The sequence below is a fragment of the Plecotus auritus genome (assembly GCF_963455305.1).
Source record: "Plecotus auritus genome assembly, chromosome: 6".
Classification (NCBI taxonomy): Eukaryota; Metazoa; Chordata; class Mammalia; order Chiroptera; family Vespertilionidae; genus Plecotus; species Plecotus auritus.
Genome location: NC_137773.1, coordinates 114,806,652 through 114,832,483, shown reverse-complemented (window position 1 = coordinate 114,832,483; position 25,832 = coordinate 114,806,652). Strand labels below are relative to the sequence as shown.

The 25,832-nt window shown below is 51.1% G+C and overlaps 1 protein-coding gene across 4 annotated transcripts in view; it reads left to right on the top strand.

Moving 5' to 3' along the window:
* The first annotated feature begins 15,564 nt into the window (after window positions 1–15,564).
* The window catches only part of ANK2 (ankyrin 2), a 376,998-nt gene continuing 366,730 nt past the window's right edge, over window positions 15,565–25,832 (top strand). For all 4 annotated transcript variants that reach the window (XM_080676468.1, XM_080676469.1, XM_080676460.1 and 1 more), the window contains exon 1: window positions 15,565–15,837. In XM_080676468.1, the coding sequence (XP_080532594.1) occupies window positions 15,781–15,837 (57 nt within the window). In that variant the 5' untranslated portion in view covers window positions 15,565–15,780. The remainder of the gene's footprint in view (window positions 15,838–25,832) is intronic.

Sequence of the window (25,832 nt, the reverse complement as noted above, 5' to 3'; positions counted from 1 at the left end):
ACACAGTCCCCATGTGCCTGTTCTCACGGAGATGCGGACCCATGAGGACAGCGTGTCCGGTGCTCGCCCAGCAAAGCCAGTGCACACAGGAAGAGCAAGCTCCCCTCGCAGCCATCAAGAAGCAGCAGTTAAGACAGTATGGTGTACTTCACCTACTAACTTGGGAAAGGCATTTTAAAGATCCATGTAGGCTTTCTAAAATATGCTGAAAAGGCTGCTCATACATACACTTGCTGCTGGTGGGAATATGATTTTGTAAAATCTCTTGTATTTATGTACCTAAAGCTTCAAAATGTCAATAAAGTACAGTTGACTCTTTTTAAAAATATATATTTATTGTTTTCAGAGAGGAAGGGAGAGAGAGAGAGAGAGACATCAATGATGAGAGAGAATCATGGATTGGCTGCCTCCTGCACGCCCCCTACTGGGGATCGAGCCCACAACCCCGGCATGTGCCCTGACCTGGGAACTGAACTGAACTGTGACCTCCTGGTTCATAGGCTGACGCTCAACCACTGAGCCATGCCAGCCGGCTACAGTTGACTCTTGAACAACATCAGAGCTAGAAGCACCGAACCCCCTCTCCCCCTGACACACAAAAATCCATGTGACTCCCCCAAAACTTAACTACGAAGAGCCCCCTGTTAACCAAAAGACCTACGGATAACAGCCAATGAGCACATACTTTGCACTCTGTACGAATTGTGTACCGTATTTTTACAATAAAGTAAGCTAGAGAAAAGAAAATCACAAGGAAGAGAAAATACATTTACAGTATTTATTTAAAAAATGATTTTTAATCCTCATGAGGATATTTTTCCATTGATTTTTAGGAAGAGTGGGAGAGGGAAAGACAGAGAGAAACATTGATGCACATCGATTGGTTGCCTGCTGCACACGCCCTGACCAAGGCCCAGGCCGGTATGTGCCCTTGACCGGAATCAAACCTGGGACCCTTCAGTCCACAGGCCGATGCTCTATCCACTGAGCCAAACTGGCTAGAGCTACAGAATTTATTTTAAAAAATCCATATAGAAGTGGACCCATGCAGTTCGAACCCGTGTTGCTCAGGGTCCGCCATCTGCATTGTGAAGGGCTGGGAATTCAGTCCACGGCCGTGAGGAAGGAGGTGCGGGTCATTCAACCCCAGGACCTCCACTACAGCGTCACCAGCACCGGTTGCTGTGACACAGACACTGGAAACCATCCGAAAGGCCAAAAACCAATAACCGAGTAAATACTAACTTACTCGTGCAGTAGGGTTCTATGCAGCCAAAAGAGGTGTCGTGGAATCACGTTTACTAAAAATATTTGTAGTATATGATTCAGTTAAATGAATCAGATGACTGCATTTTTTAATTTTTTAAAAAATAGTACAGCAATTTTATTTTTTATGTGTTTTTTTGTTCTTGTTTTTTTAGAGAGAGTGGAAAGGAGAGAGAGACACACAGAGAGAAACATCGATGTGAGAGAGACACATCGATTTGGTTGCCTCCTGCACATGCCAGGACCAGGGCTGAGGATCGAGCCTGCAACCGAGGTGCGTGCCCTTGACCGGAATCAAACCTGGGACCCTTCAGTCTGAGGGCCAACACTCTTTCCATGAGCCACACCAGCTAGGGCTGATAGCATTTTTTTTTAAAAAAAATAGAAAATACTTGGAAAACTAAACCAAGGTGTGCATAGGTCAGAGCCAGCTGACGGGTAATTTGAATGTTCCTCCTTGCTCATCGGTTTCAGTTCCTTTACGACTATCCTGTTCTCTGCACAGTGGAGAGGCCCAGAGCTGGGACCCTGGCTCGGTCTGTGTCGGTGCTGTATGTGGTCCGTGTCCGTGCTGTATGTGGTCCGTGTTCGTGCTGTATGTGGTCCATGTCCGTGCTGTATGTGGTCCATGTCCGTGCTGTATGTGGTCCATGTCTGTGCTGTATGTGGTCCGTGTCTGTGCTGTATGTGGTCTGGCCACCGTCAGCTGTGACCTTAGGAAGTTCCTTCTCTTCTCTGGACCTCACGGGTTCCTTCCAGGCGCCCCGAGGACACATGAGCTGGCGAGCCAGTGTTCCCTGACACTGTAATAATAATGGCTCACATCCACTGGCCACTTACTGGCCGATTGTTCTGATCTTTACACACGTCACCTTTTTTCATCTCTAACACCATCCTGTAAGGCAGGTACAGTTGATGTCTCTGTTTACAGGTGAAATCTCAGTAAAAGACATAATAAATATAACAATAATTATGATTATTTTAATTCTTCGGTTTGGAACTATCTATTTTTATTAACGTGAAAACATATCTGACCCGGCTGGTGTGCCTCAGTGGTTGAGCATCGACCTATGAACCAGGAGGTCACTGTTCGATTCCCAGTCAGGGCACATGCCCAGGTTGTGGGCTCGATCCCCAGCAGGGGGTGTAAAGGAGGTGGCCAGTCCATGATTTTCTCTCATTTGATGTTTCTATCTCTCTTTCCCCCTCCCTTTCTCTCTGTAGTCAATAAAAATATATATTTTTAAAATACATACCAACATCGTGGTGTTTTCTAACTTTATTCATTTTCTCCGGGAAAGACTGCTGGGCCTCACTCACCCAGGACTCTTTTCCTAAAGTTACACTCACACTCTGAAAGCCAAGGCTGGGCCACACTCACTTCACAGCCTTGACCTTCGGAGCAGGTGGCATTTGACCTCTCCCAATGTGTGGTGGTGTCTGGTAACACCGCTGAGTTGTTTATGGCTTTAAGATTCCGCCTGACACCCCGCAGCAAAAGGCCTGGCCGGAGGCATGCCCCCACTAGGCAAATCACCAGGAGTTTCTGGGAACAAAAATGTCAGTCTAAAGGTAGCCTACGTATGATCCCTTTCATATAACTTCTTCCTTTTTTTACTTTTCATCAAACACATGACTGACCCAGCTCATGGGCAGGCCCTGTGGCCATTCTGAGCAGGGGAGTGTCAGGCGTATTTTAGCAACACGGGACAGACCACAGACCGGGGTCCCAGGTGACCACGGGCCACCTGGAGGGCCTGGGGGTTGGGGCTGCTCCCTGTCCTGCCTGTGGTGGTGGGATCCACATGGTGAGAGCGTGTAGAATATTCACACACATGCACACCCTCACACATGCACACACAGGAGAGCACAGCGAACACGGGCAGCTGAAGGGGTGTGGGTTGTGTCTGTACCGGTCTCCTGGCGATGACGCTGTCCTGCAGCTTGGGAAGGTCACCCGGGCCCTGGGCCATGTGCACACAGGTCCTCGCCATTAAAAAAAAAAAAATGTTTTTATTGATTTTTTAGAGAGAGAGGGAGGGAGAGGGATAGAGAGATAACATCGATAAGAGAGAAACATCATCAATCAGCTGCCTCCTGCACGCCCCACACTGGGGATAGAGCCTGCAATCCGGGCACATGCCCTGACCGGGAGTTGAACCTGCGCCTCTTGGTTCCTGGGTCGATGCTCATCCACTGAACCCGCCTCGCTGGCCGGGCGGTCCTTGCCATCTTACTTGCTGCTGCTGCACCTGGCTCCAATTTTCTACACAAAACGTCAGTTTAATACAAAGTAATGTTGAGAAGCCGTAGTTTCATTACATCAATATAGGCTTCTCATAGTTCAATTTTTTACGTTTGTTACATGAGCTGTTTGTAGGTATGAAAATTCAAAAAGCAAAGTAGGTTTATATAGACCACTATGGAAACACTGGATTGTGGAGTGAGAAGCACCATGTAAAGTAGCAGGTATAACACACACCCCCTCCCACCTAGGGTGCTTAGTACAGCAGTGGAGACACGTGTGTGCTGAGTGGAGACCAGGACAGGGGACGGGGGAGGGGGCGCCCCATCACAGGTGTGGGAGGCCCTGCCCACAGCCACAGGTGAGGACCAGAGGGGAGGGAAAGAGGGGAGTTAGGACTGACTTTCCACTCTGTGCACTTCCCTCAACTTGGTATTTTTTTGTTGGTGGTGTTTTTGCTGTTTTGTTTTGTTTTGTTAATCCTCACCAGAGGATATTTTTCCATTGATTGGTAGAGAAAGTGGAAGGGAGAGGGAGAGACAAAGAGAGAGAAACATCGATGTGAGAGAGACACATCGATTGGTAGCCTCCTGCACACATCCCAACCAGGACCAGGGAACCTCCAACCGAAGTACATGCCTCGACTGTAATTGAACCCAGGACCCTTCAAGTCCTCAGTCCGACACTCTATCCACTGAGCCAAACCGGCTAGGGTTCAACTTGGTGTGTTGATGCCATGAGCACGTATGGCCTTTGTGTTAACATCTTACAACAAAGATCACAGCTGAATGCCCATTAAAATAGTAATAAGATACTGACATATATTCTAACTAGGAGAGTCCAAACCTCTGCAGTGGCTGCAAGTGATAAGGTCTCAGTGAGTCGTCAGCTAAAGCCCAGTGTGTCCTCAGAAGTGCCCTCTCTGTCCCCTATTATTTTGAAGGCGCCAAAAATTACAGGAAAGTAAAAAATTCTTTTTAAACTTCTTATGTAAAACCAAAAACACCCATTTCTAGTGTTGTCTGTTTTTTGTTTTTAATTTCCGGTGATTTCTTTAAATCTTAACAGTGATCCTTTCTTTATTGCCTGCGAATCGTGGAACATGGTCTGGGTCCTGGAGACAAAAGCAGGCATATGACCTGGTCCCTGACTCCAACCTGATAGATACCTGCTCAGTCAGGCAGCCACGGACTTGGCGATTGCAGATGGATGCTAGTGGATGACCGAGGAGGGGTGCCGGCGTGTAGAGAAACCGATGGTACTCTTGCTGGAAGCAGAAATAAACATGGGCGTTCAGGTTCATGTGGAGACAAGATCTCCATGTAATAGAAATTGGATCAAGAGCTGTGCGAGTGAGAAGAATATCTGCATTTCAGGCTACTGGTTTGTTTTCTGTAGCTGTTGTTGACTAGTTTTTTGTTTGTTTTTTATTGATTTCAGAGAGGAAGGGAGAGGAAGAGAGAGAGAGAAACATCAATGAAGAGAGAGAATCATGGATCGGCTGCCTCCTGCTGGCCCACACTAGGATCTAGCCTGCAACCCAGGCATGTGCCCTGACCAGGAATCGAACTGTGACCTCCTGGTTCTTAGTTCATTGCTCAACCACTGAGCCACACTGGCCAGGCTCAGTTGACTAGTTTTAAGATTGTTTTGGATTGTCCTAGCCATGTGGCTCAGCTGGTTAGAGCATTGTCCTGATGCACCAAGGTTGTAGGTTCGATCCCTGGTCAGGGCACATTTAAGAAGCAACCAGTGAATACATAAGTAAGTAGAACAACAAATTGATGTTTCTCTCTCATATTAAGTTTTTTAAAAAAGACTGTTTTGGATCTTAAGTATATTGTTTTAATATGTTTATTTGGGAACGGCCGATTCTCTGTAGAGATTTATCACCCTCTCTATTTTGCCTGGAAGCCTTGGAGGGCTGTTTTGTCATTGTTGTTAATCCTCACCCGAGGACATTTTTCCCATTGATTTTTAGAGAGAGTGGAAGGGAGAGGGAGAGACAGAGAAACATCTATGTGAAGAGAATCATCAATTGGTTGCCTCCTGCATGAGCCCTGACTGGCGCTGGGGATCGAGCCTGCGACCGAGGTACATGCCCCTGATCAGAGTCAAACCTGAGACCGTTCAGTCCTTGAGCTGACACTCTATCCACTGAGCCACACCGGCTAGGGCTTGGCAAGCCTTTTTCACCTCCGTTAGCACATAGTGTGGAGAGCAGGCCTAGGAGCCTGAGAGGAGGATCCCACGGAAACACCAATCATCCTGCAAAGCTCTCTCCTCTCGTGAATGAGGCTTCAGCTTCTTTTCCAGTTACATGGGGGTACCTGCAGGCTGGTTACAGACATTGGCAGGTCCGATGCTGAGGGCAGCAGTTCTGCACGTGGGTGCGCTGTGGGCCGTGGGCCGGGGGCTGCACTGTGTGGTCTGTGAGCTGTCACAGACTTGATCCTGGGGAATGTGCCCCTGACAGAGGCCAGAGGGCCTGAGTGAGGGCGCAGCAAACCCCCAACTTCAGCCATTTTTAAATGGAAACATTGACTCTGTGTCTGAGTTAGAGTCTTCAGTTCATTTGAGCAAACGGCAAAGCAGGTAGAGGGGAAGAAAGGTGTTTTTTGGTCAGAATCAGAACACACCTGTTATTTTTAAAAAGATCTTTCTTGTTGAAAGTATTACACATGTCCCCCTTTTTCTCCCATTGACCCCTTCTAGCCCGCCCTTCCCCACCCCAGGCCCTCACCACATTGTCTGTGTCCATGGGTGATGCATCTACGCATACAAGGTCTTTGGTTGATCTCTTCCCACCTGCCCACCCGCCCCTGCCTTCCCTCTGAGATTCCACAGTCTGTTCATGCTTCTATGTCTCTGAGTCTATTCTGCTCATCTACACTAATAAAAGAGTAAGATGCAAACTGACCATACCTTCATGATGCCCACCATCCAATCAGGAGTGAGTATGCAAATTAACCCAACAAAGATGGTGGGTTAATTTGCATACACAGGCGCCCAGCGGCCGGGGGCGTGGTGGGACGCTTGCATCATCACCATGGCGACAATGCAGGTGTCTGCACCGCCGCAGCCGCTCTTGGCCTCTGGGCAGCGTGGGAAGGTGGAAAGGTGGCTCCGGCCGGAGAGAAGGCAGTGTCAGCAGCCAGGGGAAGGAAGGCCCATTCTTGCACGAATCTTCATGCATCGGGCCTCTAGTCAGTTTATGTTGTTCATTAGATTCCACAAAGGAGTGAGGTTAAGTGACACTTGTCTTTCTCTGGCTGGCTGATTTCGCTGAGCCAGGTGACTTTTTTTTAAGGCCTGTATCATATCATTCACGGAAGGTGTGGACTAGGGCTTCCTGGCCCTGTGACTTGGGGCAGATCTGTCAGGTCCTGGGTCTCATTTCCTTAATCAAAGACCTACTCACAACACTCACAACTCCAGGGGTCATCCTGAGGGCCCATGTGTGACGGGAGCAGATGCCCACAAACAAGGGGGCATTCCCACTTTCAACTCGCCGAGCCCCCAGACAGAAGACACGTGATTTCTACCCTATTCAGACCACCCCCACTACCACCACACACACCTTTGCGCTTTATTTTATTTTTTTTAATATATTTTTATTGATTTCAGAGAGGAAGGGAGAGAGAGAGAGAGAGATAGAAACATCAGTGATGAGAGAGAATCATAGATCGGCCACCTCCTGCACGCCGCCCACTGAAGATGGAGCCTGCAACCTGGGCATGTGCCCTGACTGGGAATCCAACTGTGACCTCCTGGTTCATAGGTCAATGCTCAACCACTGAGCCCCACTGGCCGGAAAACCTGTGAGCTTTAGAGAGGTAACTTGGGAGAGGTTACAGATTACAGAGACAGAATCCAAAATCCAAGCCACTTTGTCACGGCCGAACATGCATGTTAGTTTTGGCCCCACACAGTCTCCAGGCACTGTGGCCAGGATGGGGCTGCGTCTCTCTGAATGGAAGACATGAGCAGCTGTAGACGGCTGACCCACTGGGGCACAAGGCTTTTGAAGCTTCATTGAATGACATGTTAATCAATGTGTGCTTCCAGTATATCTATTAACATAGTGTGGTGGGTATACTACTGAGGGAGTTTTGTGTATCAAAGAAAATATAGCCCTAGCCAGTTTGGCTCAGCGGATAGAGCATCGGCCTGTGGACTGAAGAGTCCCGGGTTTGAGTCCAGTCAAGGGCATGTACCTTGGTTGCAGGCTCCTCTCCGGCCCTGGTCGGCGTGCATTCAGGAGGCAACCAATCGATGTGTTTCTCTCACATTAATGTTTCTCTCTGTCTTTCCCTCTCTCTTCTACTCTCTCTAAAAATCAATGGGAAAATATCCTCAGGCGAGGATTAACAAAAAAATAAAAAAATCAATTGACACTGAAACAATTTCTTAAAAGGTTTTTTAAAAAAGAAAATATAAAGAGAAACCAAGATGGCGGCATAGGTAAGCACCTAAACTGCTGCCTCGCACAACAGTTTCAAAACTACAACTAAAAGACAGAACGGACACCATCCAGAACCACAGGACAGCTGGCTGAGTGAAAATTCTACAACTAGAAGGAAAGAGAAAAGCTCACAGAGAATTGGAGGTACGGCAAAGGGTCTTTGTGTGCACAGAGAGGAAGGGCGGCTGAGAGCCTGGCTGACTTTCTCTGGCGGAAGGGGGAAGGAAGCCCCCCACCGCACTGAACCCCAGTTCAGACTGCACTGAACCCCAGTTCCGGGCGAGCCCCTGGGGACCCACGCTCTTATGGGGGGAGTCTGGACTTTCAGGCGGAGACTTGGGAGCTGGGGAAGGCAGAGGTCTGAAGGCGCGCGCGTGCCAGTGCGCACAAAGGCTGCGGAGGTTGCCACAGGCTTTCCCTAGTGGAAGGGAGTCAGAGGCTCCTGACTGCACTGAGCCCCAGTTCTGACTGCACTGGACCCCAGTTCCAGGTGAGCCCCTGGGGACCCACGCTCTTGTGGGGGGAATCTGGACTCTCGGGCGAAGACTCGGGAGCCAGGGAAGGCAGAGGTCTGAAGGCGTGCGCGTGCGTGCAAGGGCAAGGCTGACTGGAAGCCAAGACTGTCTGCTCCGCCCTGAGACTCCACCCCATCCAAGCTGAGCACAGAGGCTATTGCAATTTGGCAAGTCTAATCCTATAAGGCTGTCTCCAGCACCGAACTTCTCCCAGCATAGACACAGCTGATCCTTACAGCCAACTGGCCTGGAGGTCAATTCCTCCCAGTGATACCAACAACAATCAAGACTTAATTACAACAAGGCTGTACACACAGTCCACAAAGGGGTGCAACGAGAGTGTCCACCTCAGGTTAACTGGGGAGGCCGACCCACTGGGCCATATAGGAAACCTAGCACACAAATCTATCCTACCAACTCAGGGAAGCAATGAAAATGAGGCGTCAAAGAAACAGATCACAAACGAAAGAAATGGAGGAAAACAAACGACTGGATATAGAATTCAAAACCACGGTTATAAGGCTTTTCAAGAATATCCTAGAAAAGGCCGATAAATATAACAAGACCCTCGAAGATATGAAAAAGGACCAACTAGAAATTAAACATACACTGACTGAAATAAAAAATATTATACAGAGACCAAAAAACAGATTAGAGGAACACAAGAATCAAGTCAAAGAATTGAAATACAAAGAAGCAAAACACACTCAACCGAAAAAGCAAAAAGCAAAAAAAAAATCCAAAAAGTTGAAGATAGTGTAAGAAGACTCTAAGACAACTTCAAGCGTACCAACATCAGAATTATGGGGGTGCCAGAAGAAGAGAGAGCGCAAGATACTGAAAACCTATTTGAAGAAATAATGACAGAAAACTTCCCCCACCTGGTGAAAGAAATAGACTTACAAGTCCAGGAAGCGCACAGAACCCCAAACAAAAGGAATCCAAAAAGGACCACACCAAGACACATCATAATTAAAATGCCAAGGGCAAAAGACAAAGAGAGAATATTAAAAGCAGCAAGAGAAAAACAGTTAATTACCTACAAGGGAGCACTCATACGATTGTCAGCTGATTTCTCAACAGAAACTATGCAGGCCAGACGGGAGTGGCAAGAAATTTTCAATGTGATGAATAGCAAGAACCTACAACCAAGATTACTCTACCCAGCAAAGCTATCATTCAGAATTGAAGGGCAGATAAAGAGCTTCACAGATAAGAAAAAGCTAAAGGAGTTCATCACCACCAAACCAGTATTATATGAAATGCTGAAAGGTATTCTTAAAGAAGAGGAAGAAGAAAAAAGTAAAGATAAAAATTATGAACAACAAATACATATCTATCAACAAGTGAACCTAAAAATCAAGTGAATTAAAAACCTGAGGAACAGAATAATCTGGTGAATATAATAGAATCAGGGGCATAGAAAGGGAGTGGACTGATAATTCTCAGGGGGAAAGGGTATGGGGGTGTTCAGGAAGAGACTGGACAAAAATCATACACCTATGGATGAGGACAGTGCGGGGGAGGTAAGGGCAGAAGGTGGGGTGGGAACCGGGTGGAGGGGAGCTATGGGGGGAAAAAGGAGAAACAATTGTAATAATCTGAATAAAGATTTATTTAAAAAAATAAAATAAAAAATAAAAAAAATTAAAAAAAAATAGAACTACCAAAAAAAAAAAAAGAAAGAAAAAATAATAAAAAGAAAAAGAAAATATAAGACATACACATTTATGTGTAAATTTCTGTTACTCTATAGGAAGTTATAACCTCTTGGAAGCAACAAAGCGTATACTTTTGAGAAGTGCAGGCTGTTTTCTGAGAATGTAAGGTGGAAATCCCGTGGTTTGCTTTCTTAGCTTCATATTTGATACAAATGACACAAACACACACCCAGCTTGGCGGCACCTCCCCACATCAGCTCCTGTGTCACAGGTTCTGACTCCGCATCTTAAAGTCCTCGCTTTACCAAGGGCGGGTTAAAGGTGCAGCGCGGCGCCAGGCCCTGGGCAGGCAGCACAAATAAAACCCGATCCTAACGCCGTGGCTCTGGGTCTGGGTGGGGAGGTCAGTGTGAAGCGCACAAACGACAGATGAGCAGGTGCTGAGCGAGAATCCGGAACATCGCTTTTGGGGGACAGAGAACAAAACCCGGTCTCTCTGGGGGATCGAAACAAGCGTCCTCAGATGCTGGTCGGTGACGACAGGTGAGCGCACGCTGGGCCGGTGGGAGCGGCCCTGGGAGGCCACGGTCCCAGCCACCCGGCTAGCGGGGCAGGGCCAGGGAGGGGAGCGCAGGGCACAGGCTTGAAGGCCGGTGGTGGGAAAGGTCAGGAAGGGTCCTGGAGGACAAGACACAGTTAACTAATGCCTGTATTTAGTTATTTATTTCTTTATTGATTAAGGTGTTACATATGTGTCCTTATCGCCCCATTGCCCCCCACCCCCCACTCATGTCCTCACCCCCCGCCCCCCTGGTGTCTGTGTCCATTGGTTAGGCTTACAGACAGTCCTCGGGTTACCTCGGACTCGACATACGTCGTCTCATGGTTATGTCGCCATCTCCCATTTATTTATAAAAAAAAGTTCCGTCATTTTGACGTATATACGTATGTGCTTTATGTTTTTTATTATTTATTTACCACAAGTAAAGGTCAGGAATTGTTATCTTTTACTTTTTTTTTTACTGTGTCACTTCATCACTGCTGTGTCTGTGCTCCATGTGAGTGACGGAGGCGCTTATGTAGGTGGGTTCCGAATGACGACTGAAGGAGAAAATCGCGTTATAGGAGCGGATCTCCGACGTCACCCGAGGACCTACTGCATATGCATGCAGACAAGCCCTTTGGTTGATCTCTCCCCTTGCCCCGACCCTCCCATGCCTTCCCCACCCTCCCATGCCTTCCCTCTGAGGTCCTGCTTCTCTGTAACTAACACCTTTTGTTATGAAAACCACCTTCAGAATGGCTTGCCGGGAGTGTTATTTGAATGGGAAAACCGCCTCGCTGTGGTTTGGCTGACTTGTTGATGTTTTTACTGTTATCAAAAGTGCTGCTGTGAAAACTCTTTGCTCATGTTCATGGTACTTTTCTTTTTTCTTTTTAATCTTTATTGTTCAGATTATTACAGAGGTCCCTCCCCCCCCCCCCCCCCCGCCCCATAGCTCCCCTTCTGCCTGGTCGGCCGGCATGGCTCAGTGGCTGAGAGTCGACCGAGGGACCAAGAGGTCAGGGTTCGATTCCCGGTCAGGACACATGCCCAGGTTGTGGGCTGGATCCTCAGTGGGGGGCGTGCAGGAGGCAGCCGATCCATGATGTTTCTCTCTCACTGGTGTTTCTATCTCTCTCTCCCTCTCCCTTCCTCTCGTGGTAAAAATCAATAAAAACATATATATTTTTAAAAAGTCATATGCATCTTTAAGACTTCTTGTCTGGGTGACAGAACACCCTTCGGGTGTTGGCAGGGCAGCCGTGCACATCCCCACTCACAACGCCTGGCCGGCCTTCTTCCGGAAGCCCCGGATAATTGTCATGTCCTACCATCTCTGCTGGTTTGCAAGGGGAAGTGGTGTCTTGTCATTGGAATTTGCCTTTCTTTTCTTTCTGACGAGGCTGAACGTGTTTCCTCTGCTCACTGAAGTCACTGTCCTCCTGTGAGCTTCTGGAGGCCTCTTCTTGTGTTGTCTGTTGTGGAGTATTAACTCCCTTGGCCCATGGACGTGCATAAATGCTTTCTGTTTGGGTTGTTTAGCTTTTTAAAAATATATTCATTTTTTTTATTGATTTCAGAGAGGAAGGGAGAGGGAGAGAGAGAGATAGAAACATCAATGATGAGAGAGAGTCATTGATCAGCTGCCGCTTGCATGTCTCACACTGGAGATTGAGCCCGCAGCCCAGCCATGTGCCCTTGACCAGAATCAAACCAGGAATCTTGGTTCATAGGTCGATGTTCAATCACTGAGCCACACCAGCCAAGGTGAGCCATTTAGCTTTTAATTATTTTCTGTTTATACACACAAATATAAAAACACACACACACATATGTGTATAATACATTTTCATCCCTATATTATAATAGAGTGAGTTTTAATATAAAGTTTTATGATTTTATGTAGAACAACCGATCGGCCTTTTCCCCTTTTATCCTTTTATAGCCGTCAGCCTGAACAACATCTTCCCCAGCACAAGGAGGATAGTCAGTGGATAGAGCGTTGGCCTGTGGACTGAAGGGTCCTGGGTTCCATTCTGGTCAGGGCACATGCCTGGGTTTCGGGCTCGATCCCCAGTAGGGGATGTGCAGGAGGCAGCCGATCCATGATTCCCTCTCATCATTGATGTCTCTCTCCCTCTCCCTTCCTCTCTGAAATCAGAATATCTGTAGGATATTAGTAGGAAGCAGGGCTTTCTCTGCAGGCACAGGAGTGTGGCTTTTATCCTCAGGCAGCGTACAGCCTTTGGGCCATCGGAAGGACCCATTCTCTTCTTTTCCGGGCAGGCCTCTGGCTGAACTCCACAGGCTGCTCCAGGGTGGTCTGAGAGCCAGGGCACCTCGGAGATGAGACAGAGAAGCAGGGCGTTGCCGTTGCCATAGCAGCAGTTCCAAGGCTGAGGGCGTTGGGAGGTCAGACAACACCAGCCCCCCCACGGATGGGCCAGCGACCAGGATGCCAGGATTTATGGAAGTGGAAAGGGGTCGCGTCACACTTGCAGGATGTCTGTCTGTCTAGGTCAGTGGTTGGCAAACTGCGGCTCGCGAGCCACATGCGGCTCTTTGGCCCCTTGAGTGTGGCTCTTCCACCAAATACCACAGCCTGGGCGAGTCTATTTTGAAGAAGTGGTGTTAGAAGAAGTTTAAGTTTAAAAAATTTGGCTCTCAAAAGAAATTTCAATCATTGTACTGTTGATATTTGGCTCTGTTGACTAATGAGTTTGCCGACCACTGGTCTAGGCAAACCTAACGCTATGGATTGATCTGTTCATTTTGTTTGTTTGAATGAAGAGCTCAGAGGCCCTGGAGCTGGAGGCTGCAGTTTGGGTTCCTATAGGCACAGAGCATTTCCCTCAGCGCACCCTCACGCTGCCCTGACTTTCAGATAAAGGGTCCTTACAGCCCAACTACCTCCTGCTGTCAAGGTGGGTATTATCACAGACGGGGGCGCCTGGCTGCGTGCTGAGTGTCTGCAGTGCTTACGTGCGTGACCTCACTTCAAGGTCACACAGACCCTGGGAGGTAACTGCTATTATTATTTCCTTCCATTCCCCAGACAAGAAGACTAAAGCATAGAAGGTTAATGGCTCTCCAGGCAGTCACTGAAGTCACCACCATAACCTCCTGGGACATGGCCAACATCCAACCTCCCTGCCACGCTCCCCCTCCCAACCTCCCTGCCACATCCCCTCCATCCCAACCTCCCTGCCACATCCCTCCATCCCAACCTCCCTGCCACATCCCCTCCATCCCAACCTCCCTGCCACATCCCTCCATCCCAACCTCCCTGCCACATCCCCTCCATCCCAACCTCCTGGGACACTCCCCCCTCCCAACCTCCTGGGACACTCCCCCCTCCCAACCTCCTGGGACACTCCCCCTCCCAATCTCCTGGGACACTCCCCCTCTCAACCTCCTGGGACACCCCTCCATCCCAACCTCCCTGCCACACCCCCTCCATCCCAACCTCCCTGTCACACCCCCTCCATCCCAACCTCCTGGGACACCCCCTCCATCCCAACCTCCTGGGATAAGGCCTCCATAGAAAGTGTCCCTGTGGACACTGTTCCTGAATCAGGTCACATTCTGAGGTACTGGGGGACAGGGCTCAACATAGGAATTTTGGGGACACAGTTCTCCCCATAACACAGGTGCTCAGGGAGGCCTCACTGATAAGGTGGTGGGCACAGAAGCCTGAGGAGGTGAGGGAGTGACCTAGTCAGGTGCAGGGGGCGGGGTGGGGGGGTAGTGGTGGCCCAGGTGCAAGGACCTACAAGACCTGGAGGGCTCAGGGTGCAGAAACAAGGCCAGTGGCCTTGGTGGCCCTGGGTGTGAGCCAGGGATGCTGGGCATGAGGCTCCTTGGTGGTGGGAGGATGGTCACATGGGCTTCGTGTCAGGGAAAGGCCCCGACCTTCCTCAGGAGCAGGAGGGAGGAAGGCACACGCCCAGGCAGGTGGGAGGGGTGGCGGCTTGGGCTCGAGGAACAGGAATGAGTGGCCAAGTGGCTGGATTCTGTAGGAAGGTGGAGCCAACAGGACATGCTCTTGGATCAAAAGTGAGATGCAGCAAAGATTAAGAATATCCCCGAGGTGTGGCTCCATGGTTGAGCATCGACCTGTGAACCAGGAGGTCACAGTTCAATTCTCCGTCAGGGCACATGCCTGGATCCCTGATGGGGCAGCCAATCGATGATTCTCTCTCATCATTGATTTTTCTATCTCCCTCTCCCTCTCCCTTCCTCTCTGCACCCAGCCGTGGTCTCTCTACCTGCATCCCAGAGACCTAACGGTGCCCATAGGCTCACGCTGTGCCAATCGATCCTCACACAGACCTGGGTTGCAAGGCCTGGCTGAGCCTCCCCTAAGTGCTCATGGGGGACAGAGGACACTGCCCCGTGAGGACAGGCATCTCCACTTTGTCACATGCAGAGGGTGGGAGGGGGCTCCCCAAGCACCAAAGCCACAGACACGGCCAGTCGGACAGGGCCTAGGTCCCCCTGCAGTTCACACCACATTCACCGAATAACCAATTCCAAGGGTGCGTGCTGAAGGGTGTGCATGGAGGAGTGAGTGTGGGTGGAGGGGTGAGTATGCATGGAGGAGTGAGTGTGCACAGGAGTGAGTGTGCATGGAGGAGTGAGTGTGCGCAGGAGTGAGTGTGCACAGGAGTGAGTATGGATGGAGGAGTGTGCACAAGAGCATGTGTGAATGGAGGAGTGAGTGTGGATGGAGGAGTTAATGTGCACAGGAGTGAGTGTGGATGGAGGAGTGAGTGTGACTGGAGGGATGCGTGTGCACGGAGGAGACAGAGTGCACGGAGCGAGTGCGTTGCGGGTGCGCGGAGCCCCCCCGCCTCCCCGCGCGGGCGCGCCTGGAGCGGTCGGTGCGCGGGCGTCCCGGGCGGGGCAGCACCAAGAGCCGCCTTCCCGGCCAGTCTCGCGTCTGACCACAGAGCCTGGAGGTCCTTGGACGGCTCCTCCGCAGGAGGCAGGGGCGCAGGAAGCTTCGCCGGACCGCCGCCGCGCCCTCGCCCGCGGCGCAGGAGGAAGAGCGCGCCAGGAAGCCCCGGGAAGGGCGCAGCAGGATGGCGTCGTCCCCGGCCCCGGCCCGCACCCCGCCGAGCCCCCCGCGGATGCGTCAGGTGGGTGCGCAGTGCGGCCGTGTTCTCCCGCCGTGTTCTCCCCAGGGCGCCCGCGGGGGACAGACCCAGAACCGAGCTCGAGGGCGGCGGGAGCCTCTGCGCCCCTCGTACAGCTCACACTCACCCAGACACACGCTTACACACAGGCTCAGACACACTCACACTCAGACACGGTCATGCATACACACACACACAGGCAGACACACGGTCACACCCAGGGACACACGTTAGCGGCGCGCCAGGTGTACACCCCGCTGTCACGTGACCACTGTGAGCGGCTCTGTTACCAGGAGCCCAGGGTGTCCTGGGGGACACGCACCCCTGACCCAGTGCCCCCACCCCCACCCCCACCCCAGGGCGTGGAGGGGACCCTGGCAGCATCACTTCCCACCAGCGGGAGAGGGGGAACCTCTGGACAGAACCGCACCCACCGCGGCAGCGCCGCCTCTGCGGGGACGTGTTCCCACGCTGCAGGGGCGCGGTGTTTGGCGTGGGAATCCGCCCTGTTTCTGTGTGTAACGTGACCGCAGCGGAGACCCTGCCCGGCTGGGCTGTGGGTCCGGTGTGTCCGGCAGAGTTGGTTTTCTGCCGCCACCAAGAGGAACCGCCGCATTGGCCATTAGGGTCCCCCTGGGACGCAGGCTCAGCGGGCCCTGTTGGTAGTGGAGGGGTGACCTGCTCCAGGACTGACCGAAGGGGCGGCACCCTCGGAGGGCTGGGCTCTTCTGGGAAACAGGCACCGCGGGTGGTGAGCCCTGGGGCAGGAGACAGTGCTGCAGCGTGGCCTCGCTCTGGGGTGTGGGAATCCCAGGGGCTCTGACTTCAGAGTTCATGAACACGGGACAGGAAAGTGTGTGGACATAGCCAGGTCTCTGACACATTTGGATTTTAATATGCATAGGCCGTGCTTTTTTAGGGACAGCCTTGGCCGATGTGCGTTTTTTATGCAGACTGAAAATTAATGTGTACTTAAAAAAAACATGGCACTTTGTGTCCCAAAGAAATGGGTTAGGATTTTAATTCTTTATAAAATCTAGGACTAATTTTATGACAATGCATTTTTAGTTGCACTCAGCTGTTTTCCCCCTGAAGCAGTGTGGTGGCAGGCATCATTCAATCTGTGTCTGTGATATTTATGCACCTAAGAAGGAAAGTGAGATTATTGCTATTTTCAATATAAGAGAAATCACATGCTATGCAAAAAAAAATCATTTTTATATCTAATTGGCCACGTATGTATGTATGTATGTGTGTGTGTACATGGACTTACAGGAGCATGGAAGAAGTAAATGAAACTATGTGGATTTAAATAGAATACATGCACTCACACATACCCGAGGCACCTCATTCTATATTTAGATACTTCCATTGATCTCAGCAGCAGGGTGTGAAATCAGTTACTAGAAAATATTTGCAGGAAAGTCACGGTGCTGTGCTGAGTGGGTACTATTTAAAGGCCCGCAGAAATAGAAGCGTCCAATGTGACCCGGGTCCTCGGCTCAGACTGCATGTATACGACCTTCCAGGGCCTCCCTGTCAGGGCTTGGCGCATCGATTAGATAGGATGTGGAAATAGGTTGCTGGGATTGCTGGTCACGCTGGTCAGCCCCATTCATCCAGGCGGGGGCTGGGCGGGGGGGGGGGGGGTAAGAGCACTGACAATTCACCTTGCCTGCAAGTGATTTTGAGCAAATTAGAAGTGAAAGGAAAAAAAAAGCGGGGGGTGGGGGAGCGGAATAAGAGTGAAGTGGTGAAATATTGAGGGCCCAGTCACTGTGTATTTTAAAAGGGATCACAGTTTCCAGACGTGTTTCTCTGGTTCTTTAATCATACTTTTTCAAGTCAATAATGGGTTGACTCAGAATTGAATTAAAATAGGAACTGGTTTTCTTTTTCTTTGTAAAACATGGTTGAGAGAAAAAGTATAATTGAAAAAGTGCAGGTCCAAGGGAGCGAAAGATTTTAATTAAAGACATTACATGGATTTTAACAACAGAAACATTTATTGGTCATAATTTTAATTCTATGTGGAAATTTTTTATTTTTTTGTTAATCCTCACCCGAGGATATTTTTTCCATTCATTTTTAGACAGAGTGGAAGGTAAGAGGAGAGAGAGAGAGAAAGAGAGAGAAACATTGATGTGAGAGATGTGAGAGAGTCACATCGATTGGTTGTCTCCCACACGTGTCCTGATAGGCCAGGGATTGAGCCTGCAACCAAGGATTGAACCCACGACCCTTCAGTCCTAGGGCCGACGCTCTATCCACTGAGCCCAACCAGCTAGGGCTATATATGGAAATTTAGGAATAAAAATATTAGAAAGGCTTTTGGTGACTATAAATATAATTAGTTGATAAATTAGTATATTTGACTGCTAATTTTCATGAAAAGATGCTATGTGAAGATTCATTTACTCAACATAAAGTAATGTTTCATGCCCTAAAGCAAAGAAATGAAGTGGATAAAAATCTTACCCATGAGCAGTGTAGGTATTTTTAATGAAGACAAGTAGTAAAGTATTTGAAGTTTGAATTGTCATAGGATCCTTTCCACATTATTTTCCCCACGGTATTTATTTTCCAGCTTTATGTTTTGATTATTCCTATAATAACAAGTCTGAAAAGTTTGCATAGACCTAAAAAGTCACTGTGTGACTGAATTTATGTTTGCATCTGTTTGCTATATTTCTGATATATCTGCAACATTTTAATTACCTAATATGTTATTAGAATACATATCACAAACTCTACATATTATTTTTAAAACTAGATCTTTTGGACAAAGATTTTTTTAATAAGCTTTTGAAAAGTGCTGGTAATACAGCTTAACATGCTATCATAGTCCAGGCCCACTTAGTGTGGCTAAAACCTAGGTTTCCAACTCTTTTTAAGAAAAGGTGTATTTCTTTGTTTTCTAAAAAAAGATGATAAAGGTCCAGAAGTTTGCTGACATTTTTAAGCATTTAAGTCAAACCAGTTACCAAAGTAGAAAGGCAAATTTTCAGGGTTTCAGCCTGTGCTTATTCATTGTCTGACTTTGTGAAAGAAAATATTAAGAAATGGCAGTTCTGCCCGGCTGGCATGCGGCCGTCGTGACTCAGCAGTTGAGTGCCAACCTGTGAACCAGGAGGTCACGGTTTGATTCCCGGTCAGGGCACATGACTGGGTTGCAAGCTTGATCCCCAGTGTGGTGTGTGTAGGAGGCAGCCGATCCATGATTCTCTCTCATCATTGATGTTTCTCTCTCTCCCTCTCGCTTCCTCTCTGAAATAAAAAAGAAAAAAATAGGATAATTTACTCTGACAGTAAAGGGATGGGAGAAAAAGGCAATAAATGGATGTAACAATGCATCGGCATAATTGGTTTAGATTTTTAAATTTATGTTTAATTTACAGACAGTAAAATTCACTGACACAGTGTGAAAAATCCTGTGCATCTGCCGGGCACTGAGCAGTCCCTCCCAAACACGCCCCCCTTCACCCCATTCCTCCTTCCCCCAAATACCCGGGGCTAATGCATTGGAGAGAATCATTGATGGGCTGCCTCCTGCATGCCCCACATGGGGGATGGATCCTGCAACCCGGGCATGTGCTCTGACCCGGAATCGAACTCGGGCCCCTTCAGTTTGCAGGCCAACGCTCTGTCCACTGAGCCAAACCTGCTAGGGCCAGAATATAACCTTTGGAAGTGGACTTTTCTCACTCAGCATAATGCCTTTAGTATCCTTCTAGTTCCCACATGCCAGGATTTCATCCCTGCTGTGTGAGCTGTGTCATCACGTGGGCGGACAGACTACTGCTTAGCCAGTCAGACGAAGGCCGATCCCAGGCTGAAGCAATTGTGACCAAAGCTGCTGTTGAACATTTGCTACAGGTTTTGGGTGGACGTGGGTTTTCATTTCTCTGGGGCATGTACCTGGGCATTACGGGTGCTGGTCACAGGTGAGTGCTCGTGATTCTCATCCTCCCAGCAGCGCCTGAGAGGTCCTGCCGCGGCCTCACCTGCTCTTGCTGTTGTGGGTGGTTGTTCTGGTTTCTGGTGCTCATAGGTGTGCAGAGGTATCTCCTTGGGTTTTTAATATGTATTTCCCTCATAAACAATGACGGCAAACACTTTTTGTGGGCTTATTTGCCATCCTTACATGTTCTTTGTTCACGCGTCCCAATATTTTGTCCATCTTTCATTTATTTATTTGAAAAATGTATTTTTATTGATTTCAGAGAGGAAGGGAGAGGGAGATTGAAACATCAATGATGAGAGAGACTCACTGATCGGCTGCCTGCTGAACGCCCCACACTGGGGATGGAGCCCACAACCTGGGCATGTGCCCTGACCAGGAATTGAACCTTGACCTCCTGGTTCATAGGTCAACACTCAGCCCCTGAGCCACACTGGCCGGGCTGTTTTGGCCATCTTTTAAATTGGATTGTTGTGTTCTAATTGTTGAGTTTAGAGAGCTGTTTGTATATTCTGGATGCAAGTTCTTTGTTAGTTGTGTGATTGGAAAATACTTTCTCTTAGTCCATTTCTTGTTCAGTCTCCTTACAGTGTCTGACTCAGAGCAAAGGTGGTTCCTTTTGATCAAGTCCAGTTACCAGTTTTGTTTCTGTTATAGGTTGTGCTTTTATTATCTTTAAGAACTGTTTCCCTGAGCCCAAAGTCACAGTTTCCCATGTTTTCTTTTAAACGTTTTATAGTTTTGACATTTTACATTCTAGTCAATCAACCGTTTTGAGTTGGTATTTGTGGTGCATACATCCTTTGTTGTAAATCACTCTGCTTTGCCTATTAAATTGTGTTTGAATCTTTATTCAGAAATCAGTGGGGGGAAATCAATGGACATATTGGCACAAGTTCATTTCTGGGCTCTATTCTCTGGAGTTAGGTATTTGGAGTTTTTCAGATTTTAGGAAAGCCTATGTGTTATGTAGATTTCAAGACAGTTGTAATGATAGTAATATGCCTTTGGCTTTGTTTAAAAAATATTTACCTAATTTTCAGTCTAAACATCATGCAGAGGTGGAGGCAAGACCTCATGTCCAGGGTCGAAGCCTTTGTGAAAGTGGGATGTTTCCAAGAAAACCAAGAAGACAGGTGGAGAGAGACAGGATTCTGTCACACGGCGCCCCTGCCCCACGGCGTCCCTGCCCCGGGGGCCACGGCTTACAGCACAGTTTCTCCTCGGCTGCGCTGGGCCTGGGCCTGAGGTGGGAGCAAACAGGGCCTCAGCTCCTTCACGGCTCCAGAGGATGCACAGGGCCTGTTCCATAATGTTGTCACACGGGGGGGGGGGGGGGGTAGGGGGGGTGCAGCCCCGAGGGAGCAATGACCTGTGCCTGGTGGCACCTGCGGCCTTGCTTTCAGCAGTCTGTGTACCTGGCTTGTGTGGCAAGGACCTGTCATATAGTCCCAGGGGCTGGGCAGGAGGTGACCCGGGGCAGGAGGTGACCTGGGCTGGGCAGGAGGTGACTTGGGCTGGCCTGGAGGTGACCCGGGGCAGGAGGTGACCCGTACTGGGCAGGAGGTGACCCGGGACAGGAGGTGACCCAAGGTTGGAGGTGACCCGGGGCAGGAGGTGACCCGTGCTGGGCAGGAGGTGACCCGTGCCGGGCAGAAGGTGACTCGGGCTGGCCTGGAGGTGACCTGGGGCAGGAGATGACCTGGGGCAGGAGGTGACCCATGCTGGGCAGGAGGTGACCTGGGCTGAAGGTGACCCGGGGCAGGAGGTGACCCGTGCTGGGCAGGAGGTGACCCGTGCTGGGCAGGAGGTGACCTGGGGCTGGAGGTGACCTGGGGCAGGAGGTGACTCGTGCTGGGCAGGAGGTGACCTGTGCTGGGCAGGAGGTGACCTGGGGCAGGAGGTGACCTGTGGCAGGAGGTGACCCGGGGCAGGAGGTGACCCGGGGCAGGAGGTGACCCAGGGCAGGAGGTGACTTGTACTGTGCAAGAGGTGACCCGGGCTGGGCAGGAGGTAACCCGTGGCAGGAGGTGACCCAGGGCAGGAGGTGACTTGTACTATGCAGGAGGTGACCCGGGCTGGGCAGGAGGTGACCCGGGGAAGGAGGTGACCTGGGGCAGGAGGTGACTCGTGCTGGGCAGGAGGTGACCTGTGCTGGGCAGGAGGTGACCTGGGGCAGGAGGTGACCTGTGGCAGGAGGTGACCCGGGGCAGGAGGTGACCCGGGGCAGGAGGTGACCCAGGGCAGGAGGTGACTTGTACTGTGCAAGAGGTGACCCGGGCTGGGCAGGAGGTAACCCGTGGCAGGAGGTGACCCAGGGCAGGAGGTGACTTGTACTATGCAGGAGGTGACCCGGGCTGGGCAGGAGGTGACCCGGGGCAGGAGGTAACCTGAGGCTGGAAGTGACCCGGGGCAGGAGGTGACCTGTGACAGGAGGTGACCCGGGGCAGGAGGTGGCCCGGGACAGGAGGTGACTTGTGCTGTGCAGGAGGTGACCCGGGCTGGGCAGGAGGTGACCCGGGGAAGGAGGTGACCTGGGGCAGGAGGTGACTCGTGCTGGGCAGGAGGTGACCTGTGCTGGGCAGGAGGTGACCTGGGGCAGGAGGTGACCCGTGGCAGAAGGCGGCCCGGGGCAGGAGGTGACCCAGGGCAGGAGGTGACTTGTACTGTGCAGGAGGTGACCCGGGCTGGGCAGGAGGTAACCCGTGGCAGGAGGTGACCCAGGGCAGGAGGTGACTTGTACTATGCAGGAGGTGACCGGGGCTGGGCAGGAGTTGACCCGGGGCAGTAGGTGACTTGTACTATGCAGGAGGTGACCCGGGCTGGGCAGGAGGTGACCCGGGGAAGGAGGTGACCTGGGCTGGGCAGTAGGTGACCCGTGCTGGGCAGGAGGTGACCCGGGCTGGCCTGGAGGTGACCCGGGGCAGGAGGTGACCTGTGCTGGGCAGGAGGTGACCCGGGCTGGGTAGGAGGTGACCCGGGGCAGGAGGTGACCTGGGTTGGGCAGGAGGTGACCCGGGCTGGGCAGGAGGTGACCTGGGGCTGGAGGTGACCTGGGGCAGGAGGTGACCCGGGCTGGGTAGGAGGTGACCCGGGGCAGGAGGTGACCTGGGTTGGGCAGGAGGTGACCCGGGCTGGGCAGGAGGTGACCTGGGGCTGGAGGTGACCTGGGGCAGGAGGTGACCCATGGCAGGAGGTGACCCAGGGCAGGAGGTGACCCGTGCTGGGCAGGAGGTGACCCAGGTTGGCCTGGAGCGGCTGAGGTTTGCTCAGCTCCAGGGTGGTGCCCAGTGCTGGCTGGGACACTGCATGGACACTGGTCCTCACAGCAGGGGGACTGACTTCTAAGATTCACGCAGGAACAATGGCACCTCTGTGACCTCGCCCTGGAAGTCACACAGGGTCATGGAGGTCACGGAGGTTCACCCAGATTTGGGCAGGGCAGGGTGGGGACCCAGACCCCAGGTGTCTGTGGAGCGATGTCAGCTTCACTGTGTAAGAATAGCACCTGGGCCCAGCAGTGTGGCTCAGTGGGTGAGCGTCGATCTATGAACCAGGAGGTCAGGGTTCGATTCCCAGTCAGGGCACAGGCCTGGGTTGTGGGCTCCGTCCCTGGTGGCAGGAGCAGCTGATCCATGATTCTCTCTCATCATTCATGTTTCTATCTCTGTCTCTCTCCCTTCCTCTCTGAAATCAATCGAAATATATTAAAAAACAAACAAAAACAAAAGAAGACCAGCATGCGGGATGTGATACTGGGTGCCCCCACAGTGGTGGGGCAGATACGCCCAGGCCGGCTGGTGCCGGGGCAGTGCGGACGTGACAGGGCCTCACCAAGCAGGCGTTTCCCAGGGCTGTCTCCCCACTGAGTCTCTGTGACCCCTTGATGCCGCCACCGTCCCTGCCTGCCTGGCTGTCAGGCTGTGGCCCTGGACCTGGGTTCTGCCCTCCCAGTGCAGAGGCTGTTCTGGCTTTGGAGCCGCCACCCTGGGCCTCGCTGGCCACAGCTATGCTGCTGCATGAGGGTGCAGGTGAGGGTGGGGGTGAGGGTGGGAGTGAGGGTGGGGGTGAGGATGCAGGGTGAGGGTGGGGGTGAGGTTTGGGGTGAGGGTGGGGGTGAGGTTTGGGGTGAGGGCGCATGGAGCCAGCACCTCTTCCCGGGAACTGAGCTCCAAGCGGGCAGCACCCAGAATGTCCCGCTCGGGGCCTGCTGTGCGCCTGGGCTGGGCCGCCTCTCCTGCCTCCTGCCCGCTGTCCTCCGGGTCTGGGTTGAGGCCAGGTGCCGCTGCTGTAGCTGCCCGTGGGGAAGGGGTGCAGCCAGGACTTGGCAGTGGAGGCTGCGTGTCCACGTGTCCTGCGCACAGTCTGCCCAGAGGGAGCGTGTAAAGAGGCCGAGATGGGGAAGTCCCGGTGAGGAGGCAGGAGGGTCAAGGGTGGTGGGTCCTAGCTGGTGTGGCTCAGTGGATAGGGCATCGGCCTGTGGGCTGAAGGGTCCCAGGTTTGATTCTGGTCAAGGGCACATGCCCGGGTTGCGGGCTGGATCCCTGGTGGGGGCATGCAGGAGGCAGCCAATCAATGATTCTCTCTCATCATTGATGTTTCTATCTCCCTTTTCCTCTCCCTTCCTCTCTGAAATCAACAACAACAACAAAAATTTTTTACAGTAACTTTAGGCAACATTGCTCTTTCCATCCACTTTGCAACGTAAAGTCTAAGGAAATCGGCGTGTTTGCGGCACATACAGCTGCTCTGTGCGCTGCGGGTGTCCATGGCACCAGCACCCACATGGCAGAGATTTTATTTTTTAAAATTAATTAATTATTTTAAATATTTTTTTTTTTATTGATTTCAGAGAGGAAGGGAGAGAGATAGAAACATCAATGATGAGAGAGAATCATTGATTGGCTGCCTCCTGCACGCCCCCTCCTGGGGGTCAAGCACAGGGAATCAAACCCTGGACCCGCACCCTAGCCCGTTTGGCTTAGTGGAGTGTCAGCCTACAGACTGAAGGGTCCCAGCTTCCATTGGTGTGCAGGAGGCAGCCAATCAATGATTCTCCCTCATCATTGATTGTTTTTATCTCTCTCTTCCTCTCCTTCTCTCTGAAATCAATAAAAAACAAAACAAAAACAAAAAGCACCACAAAAAAAAACCAAACCCAGGACCCTTCAGTCTCTAGGCTGATGCTCTATCCACGGAGCCATACCGGCTTGGGCAGAAGTCGGATATTTTAAAGGACTCGAGGCGGCTTTTTCTGGGCAAAGCATTCTCTGGGCAGGTGCGGATCCTGGGAAGGTCCGGGGGTGGGGGGGTGGATTAAGGGTCTTAGCAAGTGGGATGTGGTCTAAGCTAAAGGGAGTGTCCGTTGTGACGTGGCCTAAAGTCAGTTCCCAGTGGAGGGTATCGATTCAATTACTTGATCAGACCTCCAGCGAGTGCTGTGCACAGCTGTATCCCCTTTTTGTGGAATTAAAGTTTTGTGTTCCTCACGCGGGCTCTGATGACAGCTGTGTTCCCATGCTCTGGTTGTTCACGGCCCTGTAGCGGTCAAAGCTCTCCGACGCGCCTTCCCGTCTGCAGGCAGCTGTTTGTCTCAGTGTATCGCGGCCGTAATGGACCAGAGCTGCCAGCCTCCAGCGCTAAAAGCCGGGCCCCAGAAATGCAGTCTTTTTCAAACACATTAACGGGTTCCACTCTGTGGTGGTGAGTGTGGGAGGGTCATGCCTTCTGCCCATGGGAGCCTGGGCTTGTCTGGCCTGTCTGGCCTGTGTCTGACTGGGCCACAGGCTGGGCTTAAAGAACAGACAGAAACCCTCCCATAGGCTCCACGGACTCTGCCTCTCTCTTCCAAGGTCTGTCTTCACTTTAATGTCATGAGGTTATTTTACTCCACGGTCAGGCTGGTGCCACTAGCTTCCTGCCCCGCTTAACGGGGTCACAGCTCTTGCTCTCATCTTTGTCCACAGGATAAATGTGTGGCCCAGAATCACAGTCTTTAATGGAACTCTACCTCACACACACTCACACACACACTCAC